The following is a 27,623-nucleotide window of genomic DNA, read 5'->3' on the forward strand; positions in this document are numbered from 1 at the left end:
GGATAGGTATTACATCTTTTTTTTCAGTTTTCTTTCCATGGTTTATGACAATATTATAAATAAATCCGTTTCCATAACATCTACATTAGCCAAGTAACGTAGCCGTGTAGCTAGCTGATGTTATTTAGCCCGACTAGATGTGTTAGTAGTCAGTTAGTTCACTAAGCCTGAAGAAGAGCAAGGGGCTCCCTGTGTAATTTCAACTTCTCTTGTAATATATGTACAGACTGTCGTAAGCAATTAGATACAGACACCGCGCCACAGCTGCTCACTGTTACAAAAGTGCATCACTTGACTATTAGAGGTGGGCGATATGACAAAAATACCGTATTACGATACTTGAAGGTATTTCTATGATACACGATATGTATCATGATATAGAGTAGTAGCAGAGAGAGTACATTATTGATCCCCAAGGAGAAGTCTGGTGTCACACCAGCCACAACACAAGAGCAACAAGGACGACTAAGACTTAACAGTTCCCAATAAACTCACAATATACCACCAATAAGAAGGAAAAATATACATATAAATAGTTCTCCAAGTTATTTACAGACTGAGATTGCTGTACAGATTAACTGTCTGAAATATATTGCAGTTTGGCAGGTTTAAAACTGTATCTTAGAAATGTGCGATGAGCAGTTGTGGTAGTGTGTGTATGAAAATGTACAGGAGGCATAAGTAAAGTGGCAGGGTGTGTGTAAGAATGTGCAGTGAGCCTATGTAAAAATAAAATAAAAAATATATTGGTTTGATAACAAAACATTTAAAAAAGTAGTGCTGCTTTTAAGACGTAAAAAACAGGATTTAATATTTTTATTTAACATCTGTGAAGACACATTTAACATAAAAATTAAGGTAATCAATTTAGAAGATGGAAAAAAAAAAATTAATGTTTTTCAGCTTAAAGGTTGGATAAAAACATCTAATCAGCTGCTTTAGGTCAGAGATTGTAACTGTTACACAAATACTGAAGCTATTGTCATATCGCTCAGCCCTAGTGAGTATGGCTTTTACATAAATCATAAAATACTTAGTGACAGTGGGTCTCATTTATCAATGTTTTCATAGCCTTTTTCATGTTTTCATAAAAATTCCTGACAGATTTATACATTGTGGTATATAGGATAATAACTGTATTTTCATGAATACCAAATTTCTTGTGTAAAATGCTCCTGCAGATGAGAATTTACGCATCAAAACTTGTACAGAAGAATAAATTTGTTCGTATCCAGTTTGAGAATTGTTCTTATTGCCCTATGCATAATAGAGAGTCATTTAAGATTCAGGCTATATAGTACTGCCATGGTACTAAATTGTACTAACACTGTACTAGAGAGTAAAGCTCTCTGCAGTTATACTAGTTATTATTACTTAGAGTGTGAAAAGTACGACTGTGAAGGGGTAAACATGCTTATAAGCACTGTAATTTTTGTGTGTGTCAGGTGCTTGGACATGGATGCCGAGGGCTTGGGGAACTGCTGCAGCAGGCCGAGCAGCTGGCAGCTGAGACCGAGGCCGTGTCCGAGTTGCCCCACGTCGAGCGCAATCTTCAGGAGATCAGCAAGCTGGAGAGAGGCTGCGGTCTCGCACCCTCACACCGGACCTCACAGGACTCACGGGCTGATGTCAAAGCGTGAGTGTGCATCCGTTCAGCATTATTATTATTATTATTATTTTAATACCACATGACAGTAATTTTTACCAGTTATAGAATATGTTTTTGAGGATTTTTTTCCCTTCCTTTTAATTTGGCCATAAGCATTTGTCACTCTGGAAGATTTTACTCCAAAGTTAATTTCTACAAACCAGTTCCACATTCTGTATATAAGATGCATGCAGTCATAATTAAGATGAGCACTGAGTGCAAAAATTCTGCGTGGCCATGTTGCAGTTTTGCTTTCTTTTTAATGGTATGGTTTACCTAACTGATGCTTATTGTCAACTTTAAAAGTCATGCAATTGCTAAATTCCTAAAGTTGTTTTGAAATATGTTAAATCTAGTGGAAAAGTCTTGTTTTTCAATCAGCTTTCTAAAGTAGACTTAATAACATTCAGTACTTAAAGTAATCATTTTGGAGCTGGTTTAAGTTCCCTGTGTTGTAGCTGAACTGCATTAGAGAGCTTATTATTCAAGTCAAGTGGGTTTTTACTGTCATTCCTCTATATAGCTTGTATACACTGGAACAAAATGTTGTCTCTCCAGGACCATGGTGCAACACATAACAGTACGCAAGACTACATAAAGTGTAGTGTGAGACGGGTGCAGGACAATAAATACACAGAACATGGGCCTGTGCAGGTTAACTGTAATTTTAGCAGTTATATACTTAATCTGGTATTAATCTTTCTGCAGGTACTAAGTGATCCACCTACTCTTTTTTTTTTTTCTTTTTTCTTTTTTTTTTTCTTTTTTACTAAAAAAAAAATAAAAAAAATTGATCATTATTATCATAATTAGAGTGTATTTTGAGCCAATTTGGAGACCAGGTGATGATGATTATATATAAAGGAGACATTATTCAGCTGCAATACTTTTTTCCTAATAGATGCTATCTGCCTGACATATTGTATGAATTATATTTATCAGTTAGCATCAATTTCTTTTTCCCCTCTGTGCAACTATTAGATATCAGAAGTGCTGTTTAATCTGTTTAATCTGTTTTTTTTTTTTAAACCTACAGGAAGTACGTTGTGCATATTGGTAATTGTGTTAAACAATCAGTGGAGTTTGAAAAACTGTTGATATACTGTGTAATAAAACCTTTAACTACGACAATATTAACATTTCAGGAAAACTGCATATCCTGTAATTTCATGTAAATGATAAAATAATGAGAGTCATTTCACATTTCGTAGGGATGCATTAACATCCTGAATGTTTGAAGCACATCAGTAAACCCAAAAACCGCTACTATATAACCATTTAACTCGCTACAGTGACTTGAAATAGCCCTGGCTTTGATGGAATCAGGTATTAATATACCTCCTATATCTTTTTTTTTCTCACCAGCTCGATTCTCCTGGGCTCCAGAGGACTGGACATCTTTCACATCTCCCAGCGCCTGGAGAGCCTGAGTGCAGCCACGACCTTCGAGCCACTGGAACCAGTGAAAGATGCAGACATACAGGTGAGGCAAATACGAGGTGAGGTATTGTAATATTGTAAATGTTCAGATTATAAGAAGTCTTGTGTAAGCTTTGGGTCTTGATTGAGAGCCTGGGTGTCAGACGATTCTAATACCTCTAATGACTGATATGGAGAGATTATTGATTATTGATTATTGGAGATTATTGGATTATATCTGTGTACACACATAACAATGAGCCTGTAACTAAACAGAGGATTAAGTATGTACAATATTTAATAAGCATAATAAATGTGCTTAGTAGAATAATGTTATTAAATGCACCCAGTCTCAGCCACTGCAGAACTACTATTTTTCCAGGATACATCAATAAATATATACATCATAAAAGGCTGTAGTAGCTCCCAAGTAGCACAACATAAAAGCGTTTGCTCTATTTTCGGGAGATCATGCGCCGGAATCATGAAGATGCCACAGCCACCCCTGGCTGGGAGTCCTAGAAATTCCCCATATCCTCTGGTTGGTAGGGGTGCAATTACTTTTTTCCCTGTCAGTCAGAGTGATACAAGTCAGTTGCAGGCTTCTGTGAACTCATGTATGCGAAAGAGGGAAGTTACTCCACCTTATGATGCACCATGAGCAGCAGGTCGAAATAAGGAAAATAGGGAAAAATCCAATCAAGTAATCAGTCAAAAAATAGAACACTGTATCAGCAGCTCATTGAAATGGCACAAATCGTAGCATTCTCATCATCAAGGAAAACCAGCTGCCTTAGAATTTTAAGTAGGCTGAATGAAAAAGTGACTAAGCTGTCAGTAACCCATTGTATGCCTGTATTATTATGGTGATACACGCTGAACTGATAAACTAGAACACAAAACACCGTCGGTTAGGACAACAATGTCACATGCCTGCAGACTAAAGCTTTATCATAAAATAACTTGCTACAACACAACTTGGCTGTGAAGAAAACTGTTAATAAACAGTAATTCACAGAAAAAAAACCAAGACGCTTGGAGGCTCTGAATCAAGCACTACATTTCTTGTGACGTTTTTGTTGTGGTGTTGTCACTTCCACTACACACAACCTTCTGTCGCCATATATCACAACCTACCAACACGAGCAATTATCAAACTGTCTTTGCTGAGAAGCATATCTAAAGTCAATGCCCAGTATTGTAGCAAATATTTGTCAACTATACACTCACTAGCCAATTTATTAGGAACACCTATACACCTGTTCATACATGCACTTATCTAAACAGCAATTATGTAGCAGCAGTGCAATGTATATATTTATGCAGATACAGGTCAAGAGTTTCAGTTGACATCAAACATTAGAATGGGGGAAAAATGTGATCTGGGTGACTGCAACCATCACATTGTTGTTGGTGTCAGATGGGCTGTTTTGAGTGTTTCAGAAACTGCTGATCCAGGAGATTTTCACGTGTATATATGAGTGGAGAGCATGGTGCCATTCACTCCCATTGTGTGGTTTGGAAACCTTTTCTGAATCAAATTTGGAGTCACTAACTTGTGAAAATTGGAGCTAAAGTCAGAGAGCTCAAAGCCATAACATGCACAGTAGATAAGGTTGGACAGAAGGTGGGTCCACCTCTCGTCTGCCCATATTAGTGATGGACATGGTACATGAGCGAGCACCCTGATATTACCTGAAGTCCAACTTAACCTGAAGTGCACTGGCTAACTCAAAACAGCAAGTACAGCGTTATTAATTAACACGTAAAGTGCTAAATTGAAGTCATATAATTTTCTCAGGTATATTGATTTTACAATTGTCAGGAAAAGATTTTAGAGCTTTAAATCATGACTCTGAGCTACCATTTGCTAGCTGACAGTATACTAGTAAACAGAATCAACATTTACACTCAGCACCTATTCTTTGCAACTACCCATTCACCGAGAAGTGCGCTGATATGTCTTGTGTCTGTGGAGTACATTTAAAAAGGAGCGACTGCCTAAACTTACCAAGTTGCTCTGAGTGTTTGCTAACAGCATTCAGTCAATTGAAAATTTAGGTAGTGTTAGCTACCTTGGTTTATGCCATGACTTTGTTTGCTCACTCTTTGTTTACTCTTATCAGTATCAGTACAACTAGCGTAGAAATCAAAATGAGCAACATACCAGAAAAACTGAAAAGAACTCCCTGCTGTTAGTAGAGTTTACAGCAGCCAAGTTAAAGAACTGTCCAGAGCTTCAGGACAGTGCTGCGTGTTGGAAAGTGCTTGCATATTAATGAGGCTCGCCTCTCATGTCCAAACCTGTCAATCACCTCATCCACACCCTTCTATTTATCACCAAATAACTGTAAAACTCATTTATCCTAAGGAAAATACTGGGGGAGATATCTAGGTCAGATGAGCTTGTAAAAACAACAGACCACTATTCCTGAAAATAATTTGTGGAGATAATTTAAAATTTAATTTTGCTACTGGTTCCACTGACTAACCTGGGAATAGATGGAGTTAAAAATTGTACTGCAGCCAACCACTAGAGGGCCTCAGACATTTTGGCTTCACTGTTGAATCCCTGTTATGTCATCCACCCATGTACTGTACAGAGTCACTGATTTTCACACACACCAGTGTAGAGTTTGCACAGAATAAACAAATATTAAGAAGGGGAAAAAAAAAAGACAGGCTGGTGCGGGAATGACCGTTTGTAGCTGCTATAAGTAAGTGATAACAGGAACTAACTTTCCTGTCCCATAATTCTAATTAAAACTGATAAAAATATATGGTGTGTTGTGTGTTTAATAAATAACTTTTTACTCTTATATTAGAGGACTAAAACACTTTGGAGCATACTGTTTTAGCGAAATAATAAACTCACCACCAATAGCGGTGTCTTATTGGTGGTGTAAAATACAAGAAAATACCAAAGTAGGTGCGTGTGTCATTTCTTTCCTCATGTCTCAAGTTCTTTAGTTGAGGTAAAGATGCCTGTCAGTTTTGACTCACTCTTCCACTGACTGTGTGTGCAATTCAGCGAGAGTCCGTGGTGCCCGTTTTGCTGTTTCATCTTCACTTCCAAATAATCCCACACATTTTCTGTGGAACTGAGGTCCAATGATTTCGCAAGTCCGTCACAGTGACTCAGTGTTCCATCATTCTTATCAGACAAATGACGCACAGATTTATCCCTGTACACCCTGCAGTGGTCATCGTGGTGCGTAAGCGTGTCAGTGTTGTGTTAAGTCTGACCAATAAATGACAATTCAGTTTTATGCTGAGTAATGTTCCTGCAGTTGTACAATAAGGTGCTGATATTGGTGGATGTGATTTTTTTTTTTTTTTTTTGTCTGAGGAGCTCGTTGTTATTTTTCTTAGTTGTTAATGTGCCAGTTATACATCTGCTACACAGTCCATTTCCTCCAAATATCACAATAATTTAAATCACTTTTGATACTGAATCTTTTTTTTGGGGGGGGGGTTGGGGGTTCGGGTGGTTTTGTGGCTTCTATGGTGTAGATCCTCTGCCTGTCCTTTACTCAGTGCTCCTCTAATCTACTGTGTGTGCACCAGAGGGCGTTATTGGACACAGCACAAGGGCGTAGTATTTGCTGCCGTGTTGATGATCTTTTGAACATGCTCATAGAGAACATGAGGAACTTAATGACAGTTAAAGCCTTACATTGATATATTAATCACATTTAATTGTTGTATCCTGTCTCAGGCCAGTGGTGTTTTTTTTTTTTTTTTTTTTTTTAACATAATTATACCGAATACGTCAGTGTGGGATATGAGCTCTTCTCTTTAAGGCTACAGACTGACTAGTCCGACAGATGGATGGAAAATTTGCCTTTACAACTCCTTCCTGATATATGTAGATGCATTATGCCTTCTTGGCTTTTATTTCTAAATGGCCACTGCATGCTTATCTTAGAAGGAACAACAGATTCATGTGGCGTGATATGTACAGAGTTTAGATATTGGGCCCAATACTTGGAAACTGAGTCACAGAATGACACAATGGTGACTGAACAGAGAGCATTAAATCATCTGGTGTAGGTTTTGGTCACAGCTCATGGAGTACATCATAAGAATTCTAGGAAATTCCATGAACCTCACTCATTTTAAATGTATTCACAAAGCTTGAATGTCAGAATTAGTCAAGATTTGAGCTCTAGGTGTTAAGAAATACAACAATGTCTGAACTTTTTTTTCTCCTTCACCATGCCCTCATTCTCCTCCATGTACACGAATCATTGAAAAGACTCCACTAGATGGGTAATCATGTTAGTATTTCACACTATAGTTTTGCCTGCTAGGCCATTCTTCCAACTGCCAACACTGTAAACACATGGAATTCAGCTCATACTGATTAGCTGCTGCAAAAATGCTCAAGAGTGCCTTAGCTGTTCTGCTTTTCTTTGTAATGAGTTCTCATGAGTTAGCTAGCTAGCTGGTGTTACATACACTGTCTATTCCACTGCCTTTATGTAGCTATCACTAAGTCTATGTCCAACTTCATCTCCTTTGTTAGTAATAAATTTCTCAATCTTGGAAACAGATTGAGACAGTAACAGTAAATAACAGTAAATAAATACAGGTAACAGTATTTATCTTAATTTTACTACATTCCTTTTATTAAGTTTAATTTTGCTCACAGTAAAAGTATCTGGCTGCACTGGGCGCTTGCTGGATTACACCAATTTTTTCTTTTTGAACAGACTGAGATGCGGGTGGAGTGACTGGGCATTTGGGGAGTGTCTATAAAAAGACAGGAGGCCTATGTAACAGCCAAGCACTCTGGACCGAAACCCAGTTTTTGAGAAAACGAGTTTTAGCATCCACATTATCCATACATTTGGTTTAATGCCACTGCTTGAACAACTACTTATTATGTTCTACATATTTTCCGGATTATTTGCACTAGTCATAAAAAAAAAAAACTATTGCATCTTTAAATATGGGATGAAAGATTTCAAAAGGGAATATTTCATCTGTATTTCAATGCAGCAACGAAGATGTCTGCCTTCCTGTGTCTTATATGCTTTTCGTGTCCTGCTAACTGCTTAGTTCTGAGACTCATTTTCGTGTGTCCCATAGGATCTTGTCCTATTATTTCAGGCAGGATAACAGCCGTTTGTCAGTCATAGGCTACATGTTCATTGTAAATGTGTTGATTTTTGCTAAGGGTCATCCTAGGCGTGCATTTTATCGATGCAGTATGATAGAGACTGGTTTTGTCGACTCATCACATTAGCCTATTGATCCCCCTATGTTTTCGTATCACATCCTGAAGGCTCAGTGTGCTCCCTCCCTCATCCAAGTCTGTATCTCCCTCCCTCCCTTCTTAGCCTAGATATTTCTGTGGTGGGGCCTGCCAGAGTGTGCCTCTTACTGGAAGTGCACTTAGCATCTGGCAGTAAAGCTTGCTCTCTCTCCCTCACTCTCTGGCTGTGTCAGTGTCAGATTTTATTTTTTTTCCCAGGGTAGACTGTGTTTCTTTGATCCACCAGTACTTATCATGCTTTGATTTGATGTCTCTCTCATAATAACTTAATCATTTTTAATATAGAGTCATTTGAAAGTCTCTTATCTATGAAGTATAATGAATATGACTCTCTATACAGATGCCATGCTGTGTGTGTGTGTGTGTGTGTGTGTGTGTGTGTGTGTGTGTGTGTGTGTTGGGGGTTAAGGATGTCAGACAGCTATACAGCTATTGTGTGCTGCGTTTATGTTAAGTTATTGTTCTTTGTGCTGCTCTCTCTAAGGCTGCAGAGCTGCTCGTTTGAAGACAAAGAAAGCATACACTGTTGATAAGGCGTAGCCGGTTATATCTCCCTGCATGTGTGTATGTGTGAGCACAACTGTGTGTGTGTGTGTGTGTGTGTGTTCTGGTAAATTCAGTGTAAAACTTATTTATTATTTTGGGATCAGGGAAGAGCTGTGAATTAGGCTGAGATCTGTATGAATGTGATTATGCATCGCCATTGTCTGATACTGTAGAGAGAGAAAGAAGAATGTAAGGCCTATAGCGATTTGCTTTTCTCTGTAAAGGAGAAGAGTGGAGGTTGTGCAGCGCGGAATGAGCACGTAGCAGTATTTGAGCGAGGAGTGGGATGTATGGAAAGACTTCTCGCTATGGCATCAAGATGGCAGAATCGTGAAATGCGTGACTCTTTTCCTACACTCCTGCTTTCTGCTTCTCTTTCTTTCTGTCTCTGAGAGCAGCCCCTGTTGTCTGTTTACACACTGTGAAAGATGCAGCTGCTCTAGCTCATGAGGGTGAAATAGCTGTACATTCGCTCGTGCCTGGCCTGGCCAGCCGCTCCAAAGCCACTGCACTCTTCTCATTAACTAAACATGACTCTTAAGAGGATTATTAGCCCAATTTCTGGACAGGATGTCGGAAGCCATCAGGAGAGGGGAGGGAAAAAAAAATCCATTACCATAATTGCGTTGCGCTAAGAGAGGGGGAGTTGTGGGGGGGGGAGAGGAGGATGCAGAGATGTATAAAAAAGGAAGAAATGAGTGAGACTGAAAGAGGAGGATGGCAAGGATGCTGGAGGGAAGAGGGAGGGGTAGATGGGTGATGGAGAGCGGTAGATGTTTCAGGCTGAATTATCACTCCTCCTTGGTGTCCCCCCCTCGTCTGTGCGCAGACTTGGTATGGTCCTCCTCCGACAATAAAGCAGCCCACAGGAGCCCTGCTCGTGGCACATATCTGGGTTCAGACCAATGGGCTGGCACGGGGTGGGAAGGCGCTCGTGGCAGACTAGAGTGTGTGCCGGCAGCGAGCGAGGTCAGAAAACGCCCCAGAATGGCGCTGACCAACTTCCTGAAGCTAGGGAAGAGGAAAGAATGTGTTGGGTGCAGCCACGCACTGCTCCTGGCTATATGCACCTACACTGACAGGCTGAGGCACGGCGTGAGTAAGTATCTCCTACACATCCATACATGCTTGCACACTTGCACGAGTTCAGTACGAGCACATACGATTCGGAATCAAAGCACTCGCATCATGTAGATTCCACACCTTTAACTTTGTGTCTTGTAATGATAGGTTAGTATTGATAATGATGGTAATAATGAGAAGGATGATGATAATGATGAAGGCTGGATGGCCACACAGGAAGTGGTGGCATTAGGGTGGGGTTCCTGTCTTGGTCATTGTTTCGAAGTGCTAATGGCAGGAGAAGGGGGCTCTTCCTCATTAAATGAAACAGCAGCGATAAATAGCATGATTGCATGGATGGATTATATCTTCGACTTTTTTCCATTGAGCTGTCTGTGAATATGTTTGCTGACCAATTTTTTTTTGCTGCATGTGTGACAGTGTCTTTACTTAAATATATAAGTTAAAGGGTGGCAGTGTCTATGCAATTTGTATGTACTGCGGTGCATAGGAACGACACATAGTCCACACATACTAAATTGGATTTGTAGAACTCCAGCTCTGTTAATGTGCATGATTCTAACCGGACCGAATGTTAGAGATCTAAATGTGTAGCATGTCTAAGATGTGGATTATTCTGAACATTCCAGAAAATCTGCGTAGTGTCTTATAGTGGTTACTATGTCCTCTTTCCCCACCTACGTGCAATTCCCTATACGAGTGCATGGCTGTCTGGGTGGGAACTGCTCTCTTTGTGTGCCACACAAAATTCCCTCATCATCAGATAATGCACATTTTGACAAATGCACAAATCTACACAAGCCATACCTGCTGAAAATTCATGGCTCAGTGACTCCTGATACTATTATCATTGATTTATAAAACCAGCAAAAGAGATATGAGATATCCAAATAGGCCTTTTACATCTCTAAAGTATGACCAAAGCCTCAATGTGTTTAAAAAAAAAAAAGAAAAAAAAATTGCAGACATTTAGAGTATATGAATCCTGTTCATTAGTGGGGGACCCTTATGGACAGCGGGTGGCGCTAGAGTCTCTTGTGGTCAGGTGGAGGATAAGGCCACGATGACTGAGCAAGAAATGACTGGCCAAAAATCAGCAGGGAGTTTCATGGCTCTTGTTTTAGAATAGAATGATTGAGAAATGTACACACTGTTAAATATTGCAAGCTCCGCCTCCACCCATCGCATGAGCTCCAATCGTCCGTATCCCAGGTCACAGTAAATCAGTCCTCATTTGCAGCTGTCAATCAAAGGTGTGGTTGAGTTGGTGAGCCTGGGGGGGAGGGGCGAAGGGGTATTGGGGTAGGCTAGAGATGTCAGAGGGTGGTGAGGGGGCAGGGCGAGATAAGCTTCCTGAAGGGTCGCAGGATGGAGAATGAATAGACGAGTTCATACAGACGCTAATGGTCGTATGGTGAGGTCGAAAAAGTGTAAGGGGAAGTACTTCTGGGACAGCTGAGAATACAGTAAAGGAAGCGATAATGCGATTAAAGAAGGGTGTGGTGTTTTGTAAGAAGACATTATTCCGTATGTCAGTATGACTCAGACGACAGAGTGAGACATCATGAGACTATAGGTAGTATCTTGTACTAAAAGCCTCATGCGAGAAAATGTAGTGGGCGTCTACGGGCTTCCTGAAGGCTTCCACTGCCGCACGGTGTCGCTGTTTTTGAAACGCTTCATCCTTCAGCCCCACCCAGCTGCATTCTGATGCTCTTTATCCTAACCTCCAAGCTGACCACTGCCAACTTCCCCTCAGATATGTGTACCCTGCTACCCCCAACCCCCACTGTGCATGTGTGTGCTGCAGATGGCTGTTCGGTGCCAGTGTGCAGCTCTGCACTGAGAGTGAATGTGCTCGTTTCGTCTGCAAAGTGTCCTTTCCTGTCTCCAGTCACAGCAGACAGGGTTTCACTGAAATGAGCGAGTGAGGATGTATGTTCAGTGCCTGCGTCAGGGGATTCATTATACAGGCAGTTGTTTCCTGACAAATCTTTACAGTCGAGTTTCAAAGATCTTCTTCCTGTATTCGGATATCATTGAGTCCCTCTGGCATAGCTTGCAACAATTGTGAGTTCCACTCATTACTCTGGCTCCCTTTTTTACTCAAAAATAAACTAATAAGGTAAGAATATTTTAACGTATGGTGTGTTGATAGACATGATGTCCCCCACTCAAACGCTTGAGAATAAGCATCCTGTATCATCTTAAAACTGTAAGATGTTTATGTAATAACCTTTATCATGTTTATCAGAGCAGATGGAATTGGTTGACAGGTTGCAAAAAAAAGGCATCTCCCTAATCAAGCTTTTGGTAAAGCTCTTGCAAATATCAATTAGACACGCTGTGGGTGGCTCGTCATACATGAATGCGTGTAAAAGTGGGTTGTCGAAAGTGCCCAGCACTTCCAGAACCTTCTAGACTGAAACCGAAGCTCTCGTGAAGCGACCGAAGCTAGTCTGGCGCCACCACGTTGGAAGAATGGAATTACAGTGTGGCGAATTAGCGAGTTGATTGCAAGCTAATTTTTTTAAACGGTGATTTTGATAACGACGCCAATTCTTTGTCTTTGACGTCGTTGTGCCTTGGAAGATGTAGATGATCAAGGAAGGAAGGAGCGAGAGAGAGACAAAGGGAGAGGGCGTGTGCTCTGAAAGCTGAGAGGGGAAAAGTAGGTTGCAGCACATTTAACCTCCAGGCCGTGTCTGTTTTTCCAGGGCTTTCTGAAGAATGAGAGAGACAATGCACTGCTGTCCGCTATTGAGGAGTCTCGCCGCAGGGTAAGTCTCCGACTTCACTTCGCCTTCAGTCAGTTTATCTATCTCCACACATTTTAATCTGCATTTGTTTTTATTTGCGTTTATAATGTCTGTCCTATCCTACCACGCAAAAAAGGGTTCGGCATCACTAAGTTGCAGCATCACACAGAAATTACATCTTACTTTAATCTAGAGAAGGCTTGAGGTCATAGCCAGTCTCTTCTACATTGCATTAACTTCTCAGCAGCTATCAGTGGGGTAAAAATAGGAGGCACCCGCCAGCCATTATCTCTCACTCAATCAGAGGGCAGACTACTGCTGGGTCAATATCTCCTTCATCTCCCCACTTCATCTAGTAAACCCTCTGATTTGGGAAGGGTAAGAGATCTGTGTTACCTGTCAGTAATAGAGAAGCATTTGGTGCAAAAAAAAAAAAGTCAAAGTTTAGACATTTATTTGCTGTAAGCATGAAGTAATTTTAGCAAAGCTGGTTTCTTTCTTAACATGTTATAACAATGAGAGTGATTCAAAATAGCTCAAGCTTTCTTTTTTTTTTTTTTTTGTTCCATTTTCACACTTACACCGGACTGCATTTTGGTTAAAACTAGCTAATTAAATCCTGCAGCATAGAGACTCCATGCATCTTTGGAGCTCCAGAGCTTTTCCTCAAGTTGGTGGTAACATGTCACCTTGCAGAACCAACGCCCCCCCCCAACCCCAACACACTCTGTTCCATAAAAGATTTTCTTTGCAGTTCAGAAGCCGTTTTAATTAGAGCGCTCGCAATTACCACACGTTGGTCCTTCGGGATTGCGTGAAATAGACAAAAAGGTCTATTCAATCAGGGTGTATGCTAAATCTGTAGCAGGCGTGAAGGCAGACCCAGTTAGTGGCACACTTCCATTAGACAGGAGAGCACATTGCTGAGCTTTCTCAGTTTCTCTTTCTCTGGCCTGAATGGAGGAAATGGTGATCGTTGCAAGGCCACGGCTGTCAGTATTTAGTGCACTGTAAACACACACAGGTCCAGGCTGCTCCCATCTCCCTCTGCCGGCTATTTTTAATGCATCTCATGGTGGTTAACCTATTTATTCAATAGAGCTTTTTAGTCTTTCTCATTCTCCTTCTCCTTCACTTGTGTTCTCCATCTCTCTCAGACTTTCCTGCTGGCGGAGGAATATCATCGTGAGTCCATGTTGGTGCAGTGGGAGCAGGTGAAGCAGAGAGTGCTGCACACCCTGCTGGGAGCAGGCGAGGATGCACTGGACTTCAGCCAGGATGTGGAGGTCTATAAACACGCACACACGCACCAGTGCTCAGACAGTCAAACACATAGTCATTGGTAAAATGTTAATTTCAAACTGCTTATAGCTTTTGCACACAGTCATGGCATTGAATTTGTAATAAAATGTGCTGGAAATAGGATTCATTCAGCAAGTACATTTAGGTCACGTTGTATATCTACCCACACATGGCTAGGTATTACACTGTATGGCCAAAAGTTTGTGGACACCTGACAATCACACTAATATGTGCTTTTTGAACAACCCTTTCCAGATTTAGTCCCCCTTTGCTGTTATAATAACCTTCTTTCTTCTGGGAAGGCTTTCCACTAGATTTTGGAACGTGGCTGTGGGGATTTGTGCTCATTCACCCAAAAGAGCATTAGTGATGTTAGGCGAGGAGGCCTGGGCTGCAGTGAGCATTCCAGTATTTCTCAACTCTGAGAACTTTCTCAGGGCTCTGTTCAGACCACTGGAGTTCTTCTACTCCAACCTTGGCAAACCATGTCTTCATGGACCTCGCTTTGTGTACAGGGGCATTGCCATGCTGGAGCAGGTTTGGGCCTCTTACTTCCAGTGAAGGGAAATTGTAATGCTACAGCATACAAAGACAATACAGTTGTCTATACAATTGTGGCAACAGTTTGGGGAAGAACCACATATGTGTGTGGTGGTCAGGTGTCCACATACTTTTGACCATATAGCGTATATCCTTAGTCTTCTGCTGAGTGTGGCCTGGATTCCTTCGGGTGTGGGCGGGAGTGGGATTAAAATAACAGTTCCACGCACAGCTCTTGCTGGATTTCTACTGTGTCTGCGAGCGATGCTGTGAAGAACATTTGAATTCTAATGTGCTACCTTCTACAGCTGTCAAAACTTACTGTTTGACTACTAGTCATGTTTGTCAGTAACTAAATACTCAAGAATGAAAAAAATCCTAATTTGATTGTTTAAGATCTGATGTTCTAGTTTTCATCATGCATTTCCTAAAAGTCCCTGGTTAAAAGTCCCTCATGTTTCTGGGAAAAGGCTTAAATAAATGCATGTAATTAAGTAGTTAATTTTCTTATTGGAGCTGCTCTTTTTCCTTGGGTGTATTTCTATTGTATAATATAAGCAGCAGATTTCATTAACTGTTTTCATTTATAATACTCCTTGCTATGCTGTTATGACCATGTTATTTACTACATACATACAGCGTTTGTAAGTTTTTAAGATTGTAAGTTGGGTGTGTCCGAAGCAGAACGCAGGTAACTTGATCCCTTGCTGGCTCTCTGTCCTATATATTAATGCCATTAAAAGGTGGCGTTTTGACAGTTGGCACAAGATCAGTAAGGAAATGGTTTTAGACACCCTTCGAAATCAGCGTACGGTGACCATGTAGCTACGACACCTACACACTCTTATGGTTAGACCAGACAGAATAAAGTACCATTGGGGAAAATAGAACAAATATTCAAATAGTAGCATACAACAGCTACTGCTGGTCAGAAATAAAATTTAAAATAATATTTAAAAAAAAAGACAAATATGTAACGTCTACAAAATGCTCCCTGTTCCTGATGTTTTCTGACACCATTTGATGATGGCTGTTTTGACGACTAGCTGTTAACTGACACGAGGGTTATGAGATGTGTAGGATACTGAAGGATACATGTGTGTTGCCTTCAAAAACCGGCCAGAATAAAGTATCTCAGAAGGCAGTCTTCAGTGCTGGCATTTGATTTGGACGTGCTGCTTGTGAATGCAGCATATTTTATGTTTCGGCCACACCCATAGACTCCTAAAATGGCTGCCATTAGGGATTCCCAAAGTGGACAAAATAATGTATTTCAATTATACCCTTGCTTTGACCTGGATAAAGTCTGGCCTGCATTATTAATGTTTGTTAAATCATGTTAAATTTCCATCACAATATATACACACACACATATATATGGATACACACTTCTATCTACCAGAACGTTCAAGATGTTGCCCTGTTTCATTTTCCTTTGAGGCTGTGTGTGCGTGCGTGTTTGCATGTGTGCTTGTGTTTTTCTACCAATTTAATTATTAATTAGCAGTTAAATTTTCCATGTATGGCCTGCTGTTCACTTCCTGTGCTGGGAGCATCCCCGATGCTCTCAGTCTGTTCCTCCTTAAACAATACACTTCTTGTATAATCCTTTCATACTTTGAGATGAGTGATTCATCCAGACAAATTGTCACTCTTTTGAAGAAGTAAATTTCTTGTTTGGCCTAAGGCATATTTTTGTGTGCACACGAGTGCTGTTGAATGATGTGCGCTCAAGCATAGGTTATGTTCTCCACAGTGGATTTCATGCTGCATTGATCATTTATTTTTACATGAAAACATATTAGAGAGAGAGAGAGAGAGAGATAACGCAGCTCCTGCACTTCTCATACCCTCTTTGTACATGAGTACATGCACAGCCTCAAATACGCAGCAGTGTTGTCTCTGGTGCAGAAGTCTACATACGAAGAAATTAAACAGACCATCTAATGTTTTTTTTTTTCTCTCTCTATTTCCTCCACACAGCCGAGCTTTATAAGTGAAGTGGGAGCTCCTGGACGCAGCGCTCTGGACAGTGTGGAGGTGGCTTATGGGCGACAGGTGAGCACACTGCATATGCACAATATTTACATATATTTATACCATAGCTTAATTTTCTATAATAGCACGACTCTGGCAATAGTTCCTGATGAAATTCAAATCACAGGTTTATATTAATGCACTCATTCTAATATGTTATTTTTTCCTCTATTAAAACTTGAATGGTGGGCGCTCCACATAAACAGATTAAAAACACATGTAATTGTTGATACGGTGAAGTTTTCTGTAAAGAGATGTTTATTTAGCATTTTTGGAAGGAGTCTCCAGTGTCAGAGATTTGTAACAGTCAGTGGTAAAGCTGTAACTTTAGGTTTTTTGATACAAGAAAGTTCTCAGGATGGAGGGCTTTGGGGTTTCGATCTCCTTTTTGGCTTATTAACTTCACAAGAGAAAAGATAGGCCAGTGAGGGAACGACTATTTGTAGCTGTTAGAACGTAAGTGATAACAGGATATAACTCGTTTCGTGGAAGTTCCACAACATTTAATGTAACTATAAATGGATAAAATGTACAGCATGCCATTGTTTAATAAGTAAAACATTGTAAACACTAGTTTCCATTATATGAGAGGAATAAAACACTTCAGGATGGGCTGTTATTAATAGTTTCGAGGTGGGTCACATCACACCACATAGTCGTTGATTTTCTTATAACAAAATGCCTTGTTGTGTTTTATTCCTTACCCACATAGCTGTTATTTCCACTGAACTGAACATTTCAATCGTACACTGAGACGTTAATTTAAGCGGATGTGTCCACGTAAGCTGTCCTCCACTGTCTGCTCATACTATTTGACTAGGCTCAATCAGGTCATGAAATGCAAGCCCAGCATGCTGATTGATCCAAAAGATTGATTGGCTGGCTAGGGGCATTGTGGGTAATCTCTCTGTCCCTGCACAAAAGCGATATCTCTTTCCCTCTCTGCCTCTTTGTTTTCTGTCTCATCAGTTTTTTTTGGTCACTTTATTTCCTGCAGTCGCCATGTGCCGCCACATCGCCTGCGGGGTCCTGTTTCTCATCTTTGTCTTTTTTTTCAATGACCTTCTAAACATTTTCATTATCTTCATCCTGTTTTTTATCGTCCATTACTTTACTGCAAGGTCATAGCCCAAACTGGCATGTGACCTTCCATAAGTATGTGTGTGAGCTCTTTTCTCTCACCATCAGATCTACGTTTTCAATGAGAAGATTGTAAACGGACACATTCAGCCCAATCTGGGGGACTTGTGTGCATCGGTAGCTGACAGTCTGGACGATAAGGTGAGTGCCAGTCATAGCTGCTGATTATTTATTTATTTTTTAAACTGATTTTAAAAGACAGTTTTGTGTTCATTCGTGTTATGATGATTTATGTGTTTTTATAGTTGTCAGAGTGTTTAATACTCCGTGTGTGTGTGTGTGTGTGTGTGTGTGTGTGTGTGTGTGTGTGTGTGTGTGTGTATAGAATGTATCTGACATGTGGCTGATGGTGAAGCAGATGACAGACGTGCTGCTTGTGCCAGCCAAAGACACACTGAAGAGTCGTGTCTCTGTGGAGATGCAGATGGCTTTTGTTCGACAGGCCCTGACTTTCCTGGAGAACAGGTTAGAGAGTGGAGAGGAGAACAGAGTGTGAGGGGGAAAAAAAAGGGGGAAAAAGTTGTCAGTGGTACTCAGACTTATGGATTTTCAGTTGTGCATTTTGGTAAAATATTTAAACTTTCATGATGTATTAAAATTACATAAGCACATCTTTTTATGCATAGATGGCTTTAACAATGTATAAAATAGGCCTGTGTTGTGTTTCCGCATTTATTATAGAGCTACGAGAAAATTATGGGCAGACCACGCACATGCGCTTTTTGGCTGTAGAGTGAAAAACACCCAAGTCATGAAATTTTCACTTATTTAGAAGCGGGATTTGCACTAATGTGCGATGTGTTTGCGTCATTTGTATCTCACTGATATTCTGTTTAAAATATATAAGTAAAGTACAAGTAAAAGACATTTTAAACAAAGTAAAGTGTCCTTCACAGCAACATATGTTGTCCCAGCCCTCGATATCTACACTTTACCTTGACATATAATCATTAAAATACTTCATAAAATCTTTTTATTTTTCATTAATCCATTTAATATCTCAGGCTTGTAATATCCTTTTCCATGAGCTGTCTGATACAGGTTACAAAAAAATGTACGTTTTAGTTCAGTCAGCACTGTAAGCTGAGCACATTCACCCCTATCAAATGAAAGTCACATGTTCCACAGGAAGCTGCATCGTCCAAATTTGCTGAAGATCGTGGGAAGAAGAAATTCAAGTTCTTTTATTCTTTTTTTCTTTATTTTCAATGATATTGTATTTTTGACTGACAACATCACTTTGAAAGGAGTGCTACCCAAATGATTATTAATTTTAAAACATTTATTTTAAGTACATCATTAGCATGTCCTCCTGCCATTAGCCTGGGTACTAATTGTGTTAGATACATTTTTTGTATTTGCTAATTCAATGCAAAAAACTGTTACCTTCAGTCCTGTTACTTATTTAAGAGCACAATGCAGCCATTTTCAGGAAAGAAACCTTGTATATAAAAAGAGTTTTTGAGTTTGAGAGTTTGATTTTTTTTTTTTCTTTTTTTCTTTCATGTTTCAATGTAAAAAAATGATAAATCCTCAGTCATGTATATTGCTTTATGTGCTTATACTTTGCATTATTAGAGAGCAGTAATGCTCATTATGGGTATACAGCATGTGGACGTTTGTATGAGGGGCCTGGCCTAAAAAATCTTTTGAATGCCACTGCTCTAAACATTTCAATACATTGTGCTAAGATAAACTGTAACTGGTACATCATGACCTCTTTTCACAGCTATAAGAAATACACCATGGTGACTGTGTTCGGGAACCTGCACCAGGCTCAGTTAGGTGGAGTGCCTGGCACTTATCAGCTTGTGCACAGCTTCCTCAACATCAAACTTCCCGGTCCGCTGCCAGGCATGCAGGTACTGTACCATCACTACAGCACAACCCTACACCTCACACACCAGTTTGTGCTTGTGTATATCGTAGATAACAAAGTGACTGATTTTCCCAGCATGAGCAAATAAGCCTCTTAGTTCAGACATGTTGCTGAAAAGTATGCAAGCAAACACAAGAAGACTGAAAGACAAGCTTTCTGTATGTGTTTGTGTGTGGGAGCAGGATGGTGAGGTGGAGGGCCACCCAGTGTGGGCTCTGATCTATTACTGCCTGCGATGTGGAGACCTGGCTGCAGCCATGCAGGTGGTGAACCGAGCGCAGCACCAGCTGGGAGACTTTAAGACCTGGTTCCAGGAGTATATGAACAGCCCCGACCGGCGGTGAGATCACCTAGAAACACGGCACACATTCAAAGCAGTGTCCCTCTTCTTTTACTGTGTGTACACCAACGTAATGTTTAAGCAAAAAGAGTTAACAGGTATTGTCTGATGTTGTAACAGCCTGGCGCCAGCTACGGAAAATAAAGTGCGACTGCATTACCGGCGCGTGTTGCGCAATAGTGCCGATCCATACAAGCGTGCCGTCTACTGCCTCATCGGCAAGTGTGACATCGCCGACAACCACGGAGAGGTGGCTGATAAAACAGAAGACTATCTGTGGCTCAAGGTAAAACTCCAGCTCATCCTCTAGCATGGCTTCTGAATATATATATAGATTATGTTCTAGATAGAAGTTTTAATATCAAGTGCTGCCTTCAAGAAGGCTTTGTAGGCTTTATTGTCATTCCTTTCATCACAGACAGATGTAGTGTTAGGAAAAAATATAGCTCCCACACAATCATGGTGCTACACTGAAACATGCAGCAATGTCAGAAAAGAGGATAAGACAATGCAAAGCCAGTAAATACAATAAACACAAATAATAGACTATACATTAAACAAACCTTACAGTAAATATTAAACAATACAAAATCAAACTCTATTGTTCAGTCGTATCGATGGTGTAAACTCTGCCAATAGACCTGAGCAGCAGTAAGAGCATGTAAAATGACTTGTGCAGTAGTTAAACACAAAAAAAAACTGGTGAAACAGTCTTTTGTTTTATGCTCCATAAATCTATTTTTTACTTTAGCTTTTAATATCATGGTTTTTTTTTTAAATAACTATTGAAAGACTATTTATTTGAGCATTTTATATAGTTAATTATTTATTATTATTTAACTATTCATTTCTTTTCATTCTTTTATATTTATTTTAGTTGTTATTTAATGTTTGTAAATACCAAAAAATGAAATGGAAGAAGTTATTTTAATTTTTATAATAATAATAATAATAATAATAATAATAATAATAACTATTATTATTACTGGATACTGGATATTATTGTAAATGTTAAGCAGTGCATCTGCTCTGTCCTGTGTCCTGTAGCTGAACCAGGTGTGTTTTGATGAAGATGGAAGCAGCGCTCCACAGGACAGACTCACTCTGGCCCAGTTACAGAAACAGCTCCTGGAGGACTATGGTGAGATGCAGGCCCACGATTCAGCTTCCCCAGATTTTCATCATACTGCAATTTATCATGTACATTTCCATAACTCTTCAGGCCAACTGAGTTCATAAAGCACTCTCTAAACATTAGACGCTCGGGTCAAAACAAGGCGTCGAGGCAATACATCACCGGCTGATGCTTTGATTCACACCCTTTTAAAGGAAGCGATTCAGGAGGAGGAAATTTATTCTCCAGCAGTTAGCCTGTCCTAGATAAGCTCTCTCTCCTCTCTTTGACTTAAAACTTCCTCTTGCTGCATTTTAAAAGGCTGCACTATATTTTCCCCACCTGCCTGATGAGTCAAGCTTATCTCTCACGATGCCCCACCACTAGGCCGCATTAAACACTTGTGCTGATAAGGGCCGCTCCGCTTCCAGCTGCAGCTCTTTTCACTGCTCTTTTTATAAACGGCAGCTCGAATCGCAGCCTAAATGAGAGGGGATTATTTCAGCTCATATGAATGGAAACAAAGCAGCCTCTTTAAGAGCTTTACAGCCATGGAAGATTTTTGTGGAACTCATTACTTGCTTTAAGGAGCATTTATATTTCTTTAAGTTGAACATGTTCATCTTGTTGGATTTGCGCATATATATATATATATATATATATATATATATATATATATATATATATATATATATATATATATATATATATATATATATATAAATAATATTGTATGTGTGTGCTGTACAAGTACTGGAGCATTTGAAATATATTTTCTTCACTGATGCGCAGTGATAACTTATAACTTGTGTCTGGATAACTTGCACTTTTTAATTAATATTAGATAAATCTTTAAAATGTCAGGGTACTTGGGCAATGTTGCAGTATCATACATTCTTTTACAGCATATGCTCTTGATGCACTTTTCACTAAACCAGAGTAAATGGTCTAATTCATTAAATGTTTCCAGTCTGCAAATTTGTGCAACATCATTGTAGGTTGTGTATCAATACTTTTCCAAAAACGTTCTCAACATATTGCAGTACTAATTGCTGTTGTACTTGTTCTCCACAGGCGAGTCTCATTTCTCAGCCAGTCAGCAGCCGTTCCTTTACTTCCAGGTGCTTTTCCTGACTGCGCAGTTCGAGGCGGCGATAGCATTCCTCTTCCGTGTGGAGCGTCTGCGCAGTCACGCCGTGCATGTGGCCCTCGCCCTCTACGAACTTAAACTGCTACTCAAATCATCAGGACAGAGCGCACAGCTATGTATGCTGGTGTCAGATTTGTTCCAATACTATAGCACTGTATATTTGGTATTGTGTGTTCTGTACATTCATATAAGTACATATGTTTATGATAAGATCAAAAGTTTATTGTATTTAAAATGTATAAGCTTGATCCCGGCTTTAAATTATTTAAAAATAATGATTAGCACACCACCATCATTTACAAATATCCCAGAGTATTTGGAGGTGTGGTTTTCCAAGCAGACTTTGTGAGATGGTTTTAGGGAAGATTACTGAAAAAAGCAAATGTCTTTAGCTACATTGCCAGATGAAGTACAAATATTTATTTTTTTAGTGAAAGGTATGCAGTGCAGTGCAATGTTTTAAACTAATTTATTTAGGTAAATTTTCCACATTGTTATTGCCTTATTTCTGTACAAGTTAATAATAATAATTTTAATACTAATAGCATTACTATTATTGTTATTAGACCTAATCTATGGGCCATATATAAATATTGGGAGTGTATAAATATAGTTTTATGTCCTGTAACTGATAGATGGTATAAATGGACTTTTGGTTGGAAGTGTGGCTTATTTTGCATGATGATTCTTCAATCATTTCAAGAACAATGGAATAAAAGTCATGAGGAAAAAACACGTGCTTTGTATTAATAACTTTATATTTGCTGTATTATTGAGTGTTCATTGATGATCCTCTTTGTTCTCTCAGTGAGTCAGGAACCAGGAGATCCCCCCATGGTACGGCGACTAAACTTCATCCGCCTCCTCATGCTCTACACTCGTAAATTTGAGGCCACAGACCCACGTGAGGCTCTGCAGTACTTCTACTTCCTGCGGTACGTACATGAACCTGACCTTAGATAAATGTTTGATTTGAGTGTTTTCTCCTGAAAAGCGATCGGTTTAACTAGAAGTCATTTCACCTTGAGTGCAGGAATTGCTCTCTTTCTCTAGGAAAGGATGAATAATTCATGAGGGACTTTATGGGTGCACTCAGAGTGCGCTCTGACTCTTGACTCTTTCCAGGAATAATTAAGCCTTTTTCACACACCTTGATGTTTGCAACCTGGCCCAGTGTTTCTGGAGACCACTTGGTTGGCCATTTTATCATCATGTCCTCACGTTTTATAATCAAGACCGTGTGTATTTTTCAGGAATGAGAAAGACAACCAAGGAGAGAACATGTTCATGCGCTGCGTCAGTGAGCTGGTCATTGAGAGTCGTGAGGTAGGGTGGGGCTATGCCTCAGAAATCACAGACAATTTGTTCTGTATTGCACAACTTCTCTGAATCCTTAACCTGCCTTTTCCTTTTATAGTTTGACATGCTTCTGGGAAGGCTAGAAAAAGACGGAAGCAGAAAGGTATGCCTCTAGGTTCTGTGCTCTGCCTTATATAGCGTATGTAGCGTTATGTAACTTGCAGGTCGGCTAGAAGAACATTTTCGGCAATCATGCCTCTATTCAAAGCTTCTCCGGGAGCTTTATTTCAGCTCATTGTACTCATGCTCATTCATTATTGTACCCATTCAGCTCTACACAGGCTGTAAAAATGTTCTATTGTTTCAGCACTCATGAAATACAATGTTGCCTTTGTTCTTTTCGTGGACAACATTTTAAAAATACAAGCGTGCGTCCTGAAATGCTGCCCGTCTCTAAAAAGGGATTGTGTGAATCCTTTCAGCCTGGCGTGATTGACAAGTTTGCCGGAGACACGCGAGCCATCATCACCAAAGTGGCCTCAGAGGCCGAGAACAAGGGCCTGTTTGAGGAAGCTGTCAAACTCTATGAGTTAGGAAAGGTTAGTGAAACCATGACACAGGAATTGCACTTGTATCAGCATGTGTATAAGAACAAATCGCATTTCTATATCTTTTTGCTTGCTACTGATAGAACCCTGATAAAGTGCTGGAATTGATGAATAAGTTGCTGAGTCCAGTAATTGCCCAGGTCAATGCGCCACAGTCAAACAAAGAGAGACTCAAGAACATGGCGCTGGGTATCGCTGAACGGTATGTTTCTCCTCTCAATGAACCTTTAAAACTCTGACTTATCACATACTTAAAGGAAAACTCCACCATGAGACACATTAAATGTGTTTATATTGAAATTTTTGTGATGTGCTATTTTGTTGGTTGGCACTGTGTTTTCATTATTCCTGTGAGAAGTTAGTGATAGTCTGCCATGCTGATGTCACAGAGGGACATTGCTGGTTCAGTTCAATAGTGTTTAATAGGAGAAAAAAACTTCACCAATCTCAGAATCAAGTTTTGCTGTTAACTCTGAAAAACAAAACAGAAAATTCTTTCCTTACCATTTTCCAGCGACGTTCAAAGTCGTATTAAATGAGAAATCCAACATGGAAGTAGTGGAGACAACAAATGTTCACAAATGACTCAAAGGTCCAGAATGCATATAGGTTGCACATAGGAATATATATATATATATATATATATATATATATATATATATATATATATATATACATATATAGGAAACCATTAACCAAAATGAATCATTCCAAAATAAATGTTGACCACTACCGAAGATCACGTTAATTCTGAAGATTAATATGCAAGTCGTTCAAGGTGGATTTTTTCTTTAAGCCTCCGTCTCGCTGGACTCATTCATTGGAAATGTTGCTCATTCTTTAGAGAGACTTGAATAGGGGATGCTATTGTGATGATGTTGTGGCTATAGGTACCGCACTAATGGTATAGCTGGAGAGAAGTCTGTGGATCATACCTTTTACTTGCTCCTGGACCTCATGACCTTCTTTGATGAATACCACACCGGCCACATCGACCGTGCATACGACGTGAGTTAAGATAGAGTCTGTTTTCAGAAGTGCTCAATGTGCCACTTACAGCACTTTTATAACATTCTCCGTTTGTGTGTGTGTTTGTGTGTGTCAGGTAATGGAGAGGCTAAAGCTGGTTCCTCTGAGCCAAGACCAAGTAGAGGAGAGGGTAGCAGCGTTCAGGAACTTCAGCGATGAGGTAAGAGTCCTCATTATCAGCACACTCTACTAATCTTTTGCATGGAAATCAGCTGTCATTTTAATAATATATCACAGGTCCTGATGCTCATAATGCTCATTATTACTCCGCACAGGTCAGACACAATTTATCCGAGGTGCTTCTTGCCACTATGAACATTCTGTTCACACAGTACAAGCGCCTGAAAGGGGCAACAGCGGGAACTCCTGGCAGACAGCAGCGCACATTGGAAGACCGAGACTCGGTGGGGAAAAACAGAATTATAATATGTCAAAAAGAGAAACATAATATGTCTTTTGAAATATTTTTGAAAATATATTATGACCTAATTATATTAAGACAGTGCTAAAAAGAGGTGTGAGACAGCCTGGAAAACCCCTTCACATTCTGCCTAAAGATGCCTCACTTCCCTCTACATTTATAACCTAATGTACTTACTGAAAAACATCATTGCATTTTATAATGGGAAAAGAGTTATCACTTTGATTATCAGCACTATCCATGTCAGTCTGTCTCATCGGTCTCATTTATTTTGGTCTTAGGTCATTTAGCCATTTTAAAAATTTGTCCACTGTCATCATACAGTGTGTGTAAGCATTCTTCTCAGATTACAAACTGAATTGATTAGGATAATGTCTGTTTTACTATGGTGTGTAACTATCCAAAAACTTTATTAACGTGTGATATTTACTGTGTAAGAGAAGCACGCTGAACTAGCAGGCTTTTAGACATCTTTAGGCGACTGATTGTATTTACCAGATGTGATTTTTGCAGCCAACATCCAAGGCAAAGTTAGAAATTAACTTGAACCTTATGTTGTTTTGGTAAAATATATTTATGTTTTTGGTTTAGTTATTTATTTGGCTTGGGATCTTTCATAATTTTTGCTGTTTTTGAGAATTCAGGCTCAGCGGCATCTGATGGGTTTTCCCAGAGCACTATGCATATAAGTGAAATGCAGACTGCTAGTGAAATATTACTTTAATGCTCCTCTATAATGCAGTGTGTCTTCCACATTTACATGCACAGATACTGCGCAGCCAGGCCCGGGCGCTGATCACTTTTGCTGGGATGATCCCATACCGCATGGCTGGGGACACCAATGCCAGGCTGGTACAGATGGAAGTCCTGATGAACTGAGAGAAAGAGAGAGATTGTCCCCACAGTTTCTCTTTCTCTCATAAACCTCCAACTCCCCACCCCCATCAATTCTGTTTCTTCATGCATCATACCTCGTCGTGTGAATTTATATTTGTATTCTTTTTCATAATTTTGAAAAATAAAAAACAAATTTCAGTTTACTTTGTGTTTTGGTTTCGCTCTTTCTCACCACCTTGTTTCATTTAAGTTCTGCTTTTTTACCTTTTATGTTTTGTGTAATTTTAAACCCATTTGATTCATATCATTTATCCCAGTAATGCCTCATGCAGTTTTGTTTAAATGTTCATCCAACCATAGTCTAATATGATAAATAACTGTCCAGATAACCATAACCATTTCTATAGAATATTCTATAGAATATTATTAATCATATTTCTATAGAATATTACTAGTTTATATTGAGACTGATTTGTAAGAGACCACCAGTGCCAGTTTCCCAGCCATGCTAGTTGACCACAAGCCATTTGTAGAAAAGACTGACTTTACTGTTGCTTTAAGTTGTACACTGAGTTGTCTAAGGAGGAAGTGAAGTTGTTTAGTATGTGATTGTCTCAACAGATGGAGCGTTATGAAAGAAATGCAGCTTTGTTCTGGATTTTGTTAGCATCTGGAGCTGCTGTAGTTAATTTACTGTTCATCACTTTGTTATTGCAGTACAGTGTTTAGTACTATAGCCAAACATTATAAACCACATGGACATGGCCATTATATGGCCATTAAAAATATTTTTTAAACATACTATCTGCATGAGAAAGCAAGTGTCATGATCTGTTGAGATTCTCAGTATGACAGTATCTGAAACCGGGAAGATTCAAGCAAGAAGCAGATGTGAGGATGAGGTGTGTGTGCTGCAGCTGGTGTTGTGAATCAGGCCGATGCCACACGTCCGCGATAACCCGGCTATTTCACAACACCAGGGTGGCCCCACACTGCTGCCAACATCATGATGAAGAACATAACCTCCGGCTGCTGCCATTTTCATATGGATTCAAGATCTGTTTTATAAAAGTTGAAATAAAAATGTTGTCAAATCCATTGAAAAATTGTGTCCTATATTTGGTTTTCGATGCACTCATCTTACATATACATATGTGAACTTCTTTCTTTGAAAAACAAACTGCATTATTG

General features: G+C 39.6%; 1 protein-coding gene across 1 annotated transcript; it reads left to right on the forward strand.

Moving 5' to 3' along the window:
• Positions 1 to 137: 137 nt before the first annotated feature.
• Positions 138 to 26,635, forward strand: nup93 (nucleoporin 93). Its single transcript, XM_034305518.2, has 23 exons — positions 138 to 141; positions 227 to 345; positions 1,446 to 1,636; positions 3,014 to 3,131; positions 12,695 to 12,757; positions 13,894 to 14,022; positions 16,562 to 16,636; positions 17,804 to 17,896; positions 18,081 to 18,220; positions 19,485 to 19,617; positions 19,817 to 19,974; positions 20,095 to 20,260; positions 21,022 to 21,115; positions 22,163 to 22,354; positions 23,047 to 23,173; positions 23,492 to 23,564; positions 23,656 to 23,700; positions 24,020 to 24,136; positions 24,229 to 24,347; positions 25,036 to 25,153; positions 25,251 to 25,334; positions 25,450 to 25,578; positions 26,364 to 26,635. The coding sequence occupies exons 1-23, from the start codon at positions 138 to 140 to the stop codon at positions 26,472 to 26,474; spliced, it is 2,598 nt and encodes an 865-aa protein (XP_034161409.2). The 3' UTR covers positions 26,475 to 26,635.
• Positions 26,636 to 27,623: the final 988 nt, after the last annotated feature.

The sequence above is a fragment of the Pangasianodon hypophthalmus genome, chromosome 6 (assembly GCF_027358585.1).
Source record: "Pangasianodon hypophthalmus isolate fPanHyp1 chromosome 6, fPanHyp1.pri, whole genome shotgun sequence".
Taxonomy (NCBI): Eukaryota; Metazoa; Chordata; class Actinopteri; order Siluriformes; family Pangasiidae; genus Pangasianodon; species Pangasianodon hypophthalmus.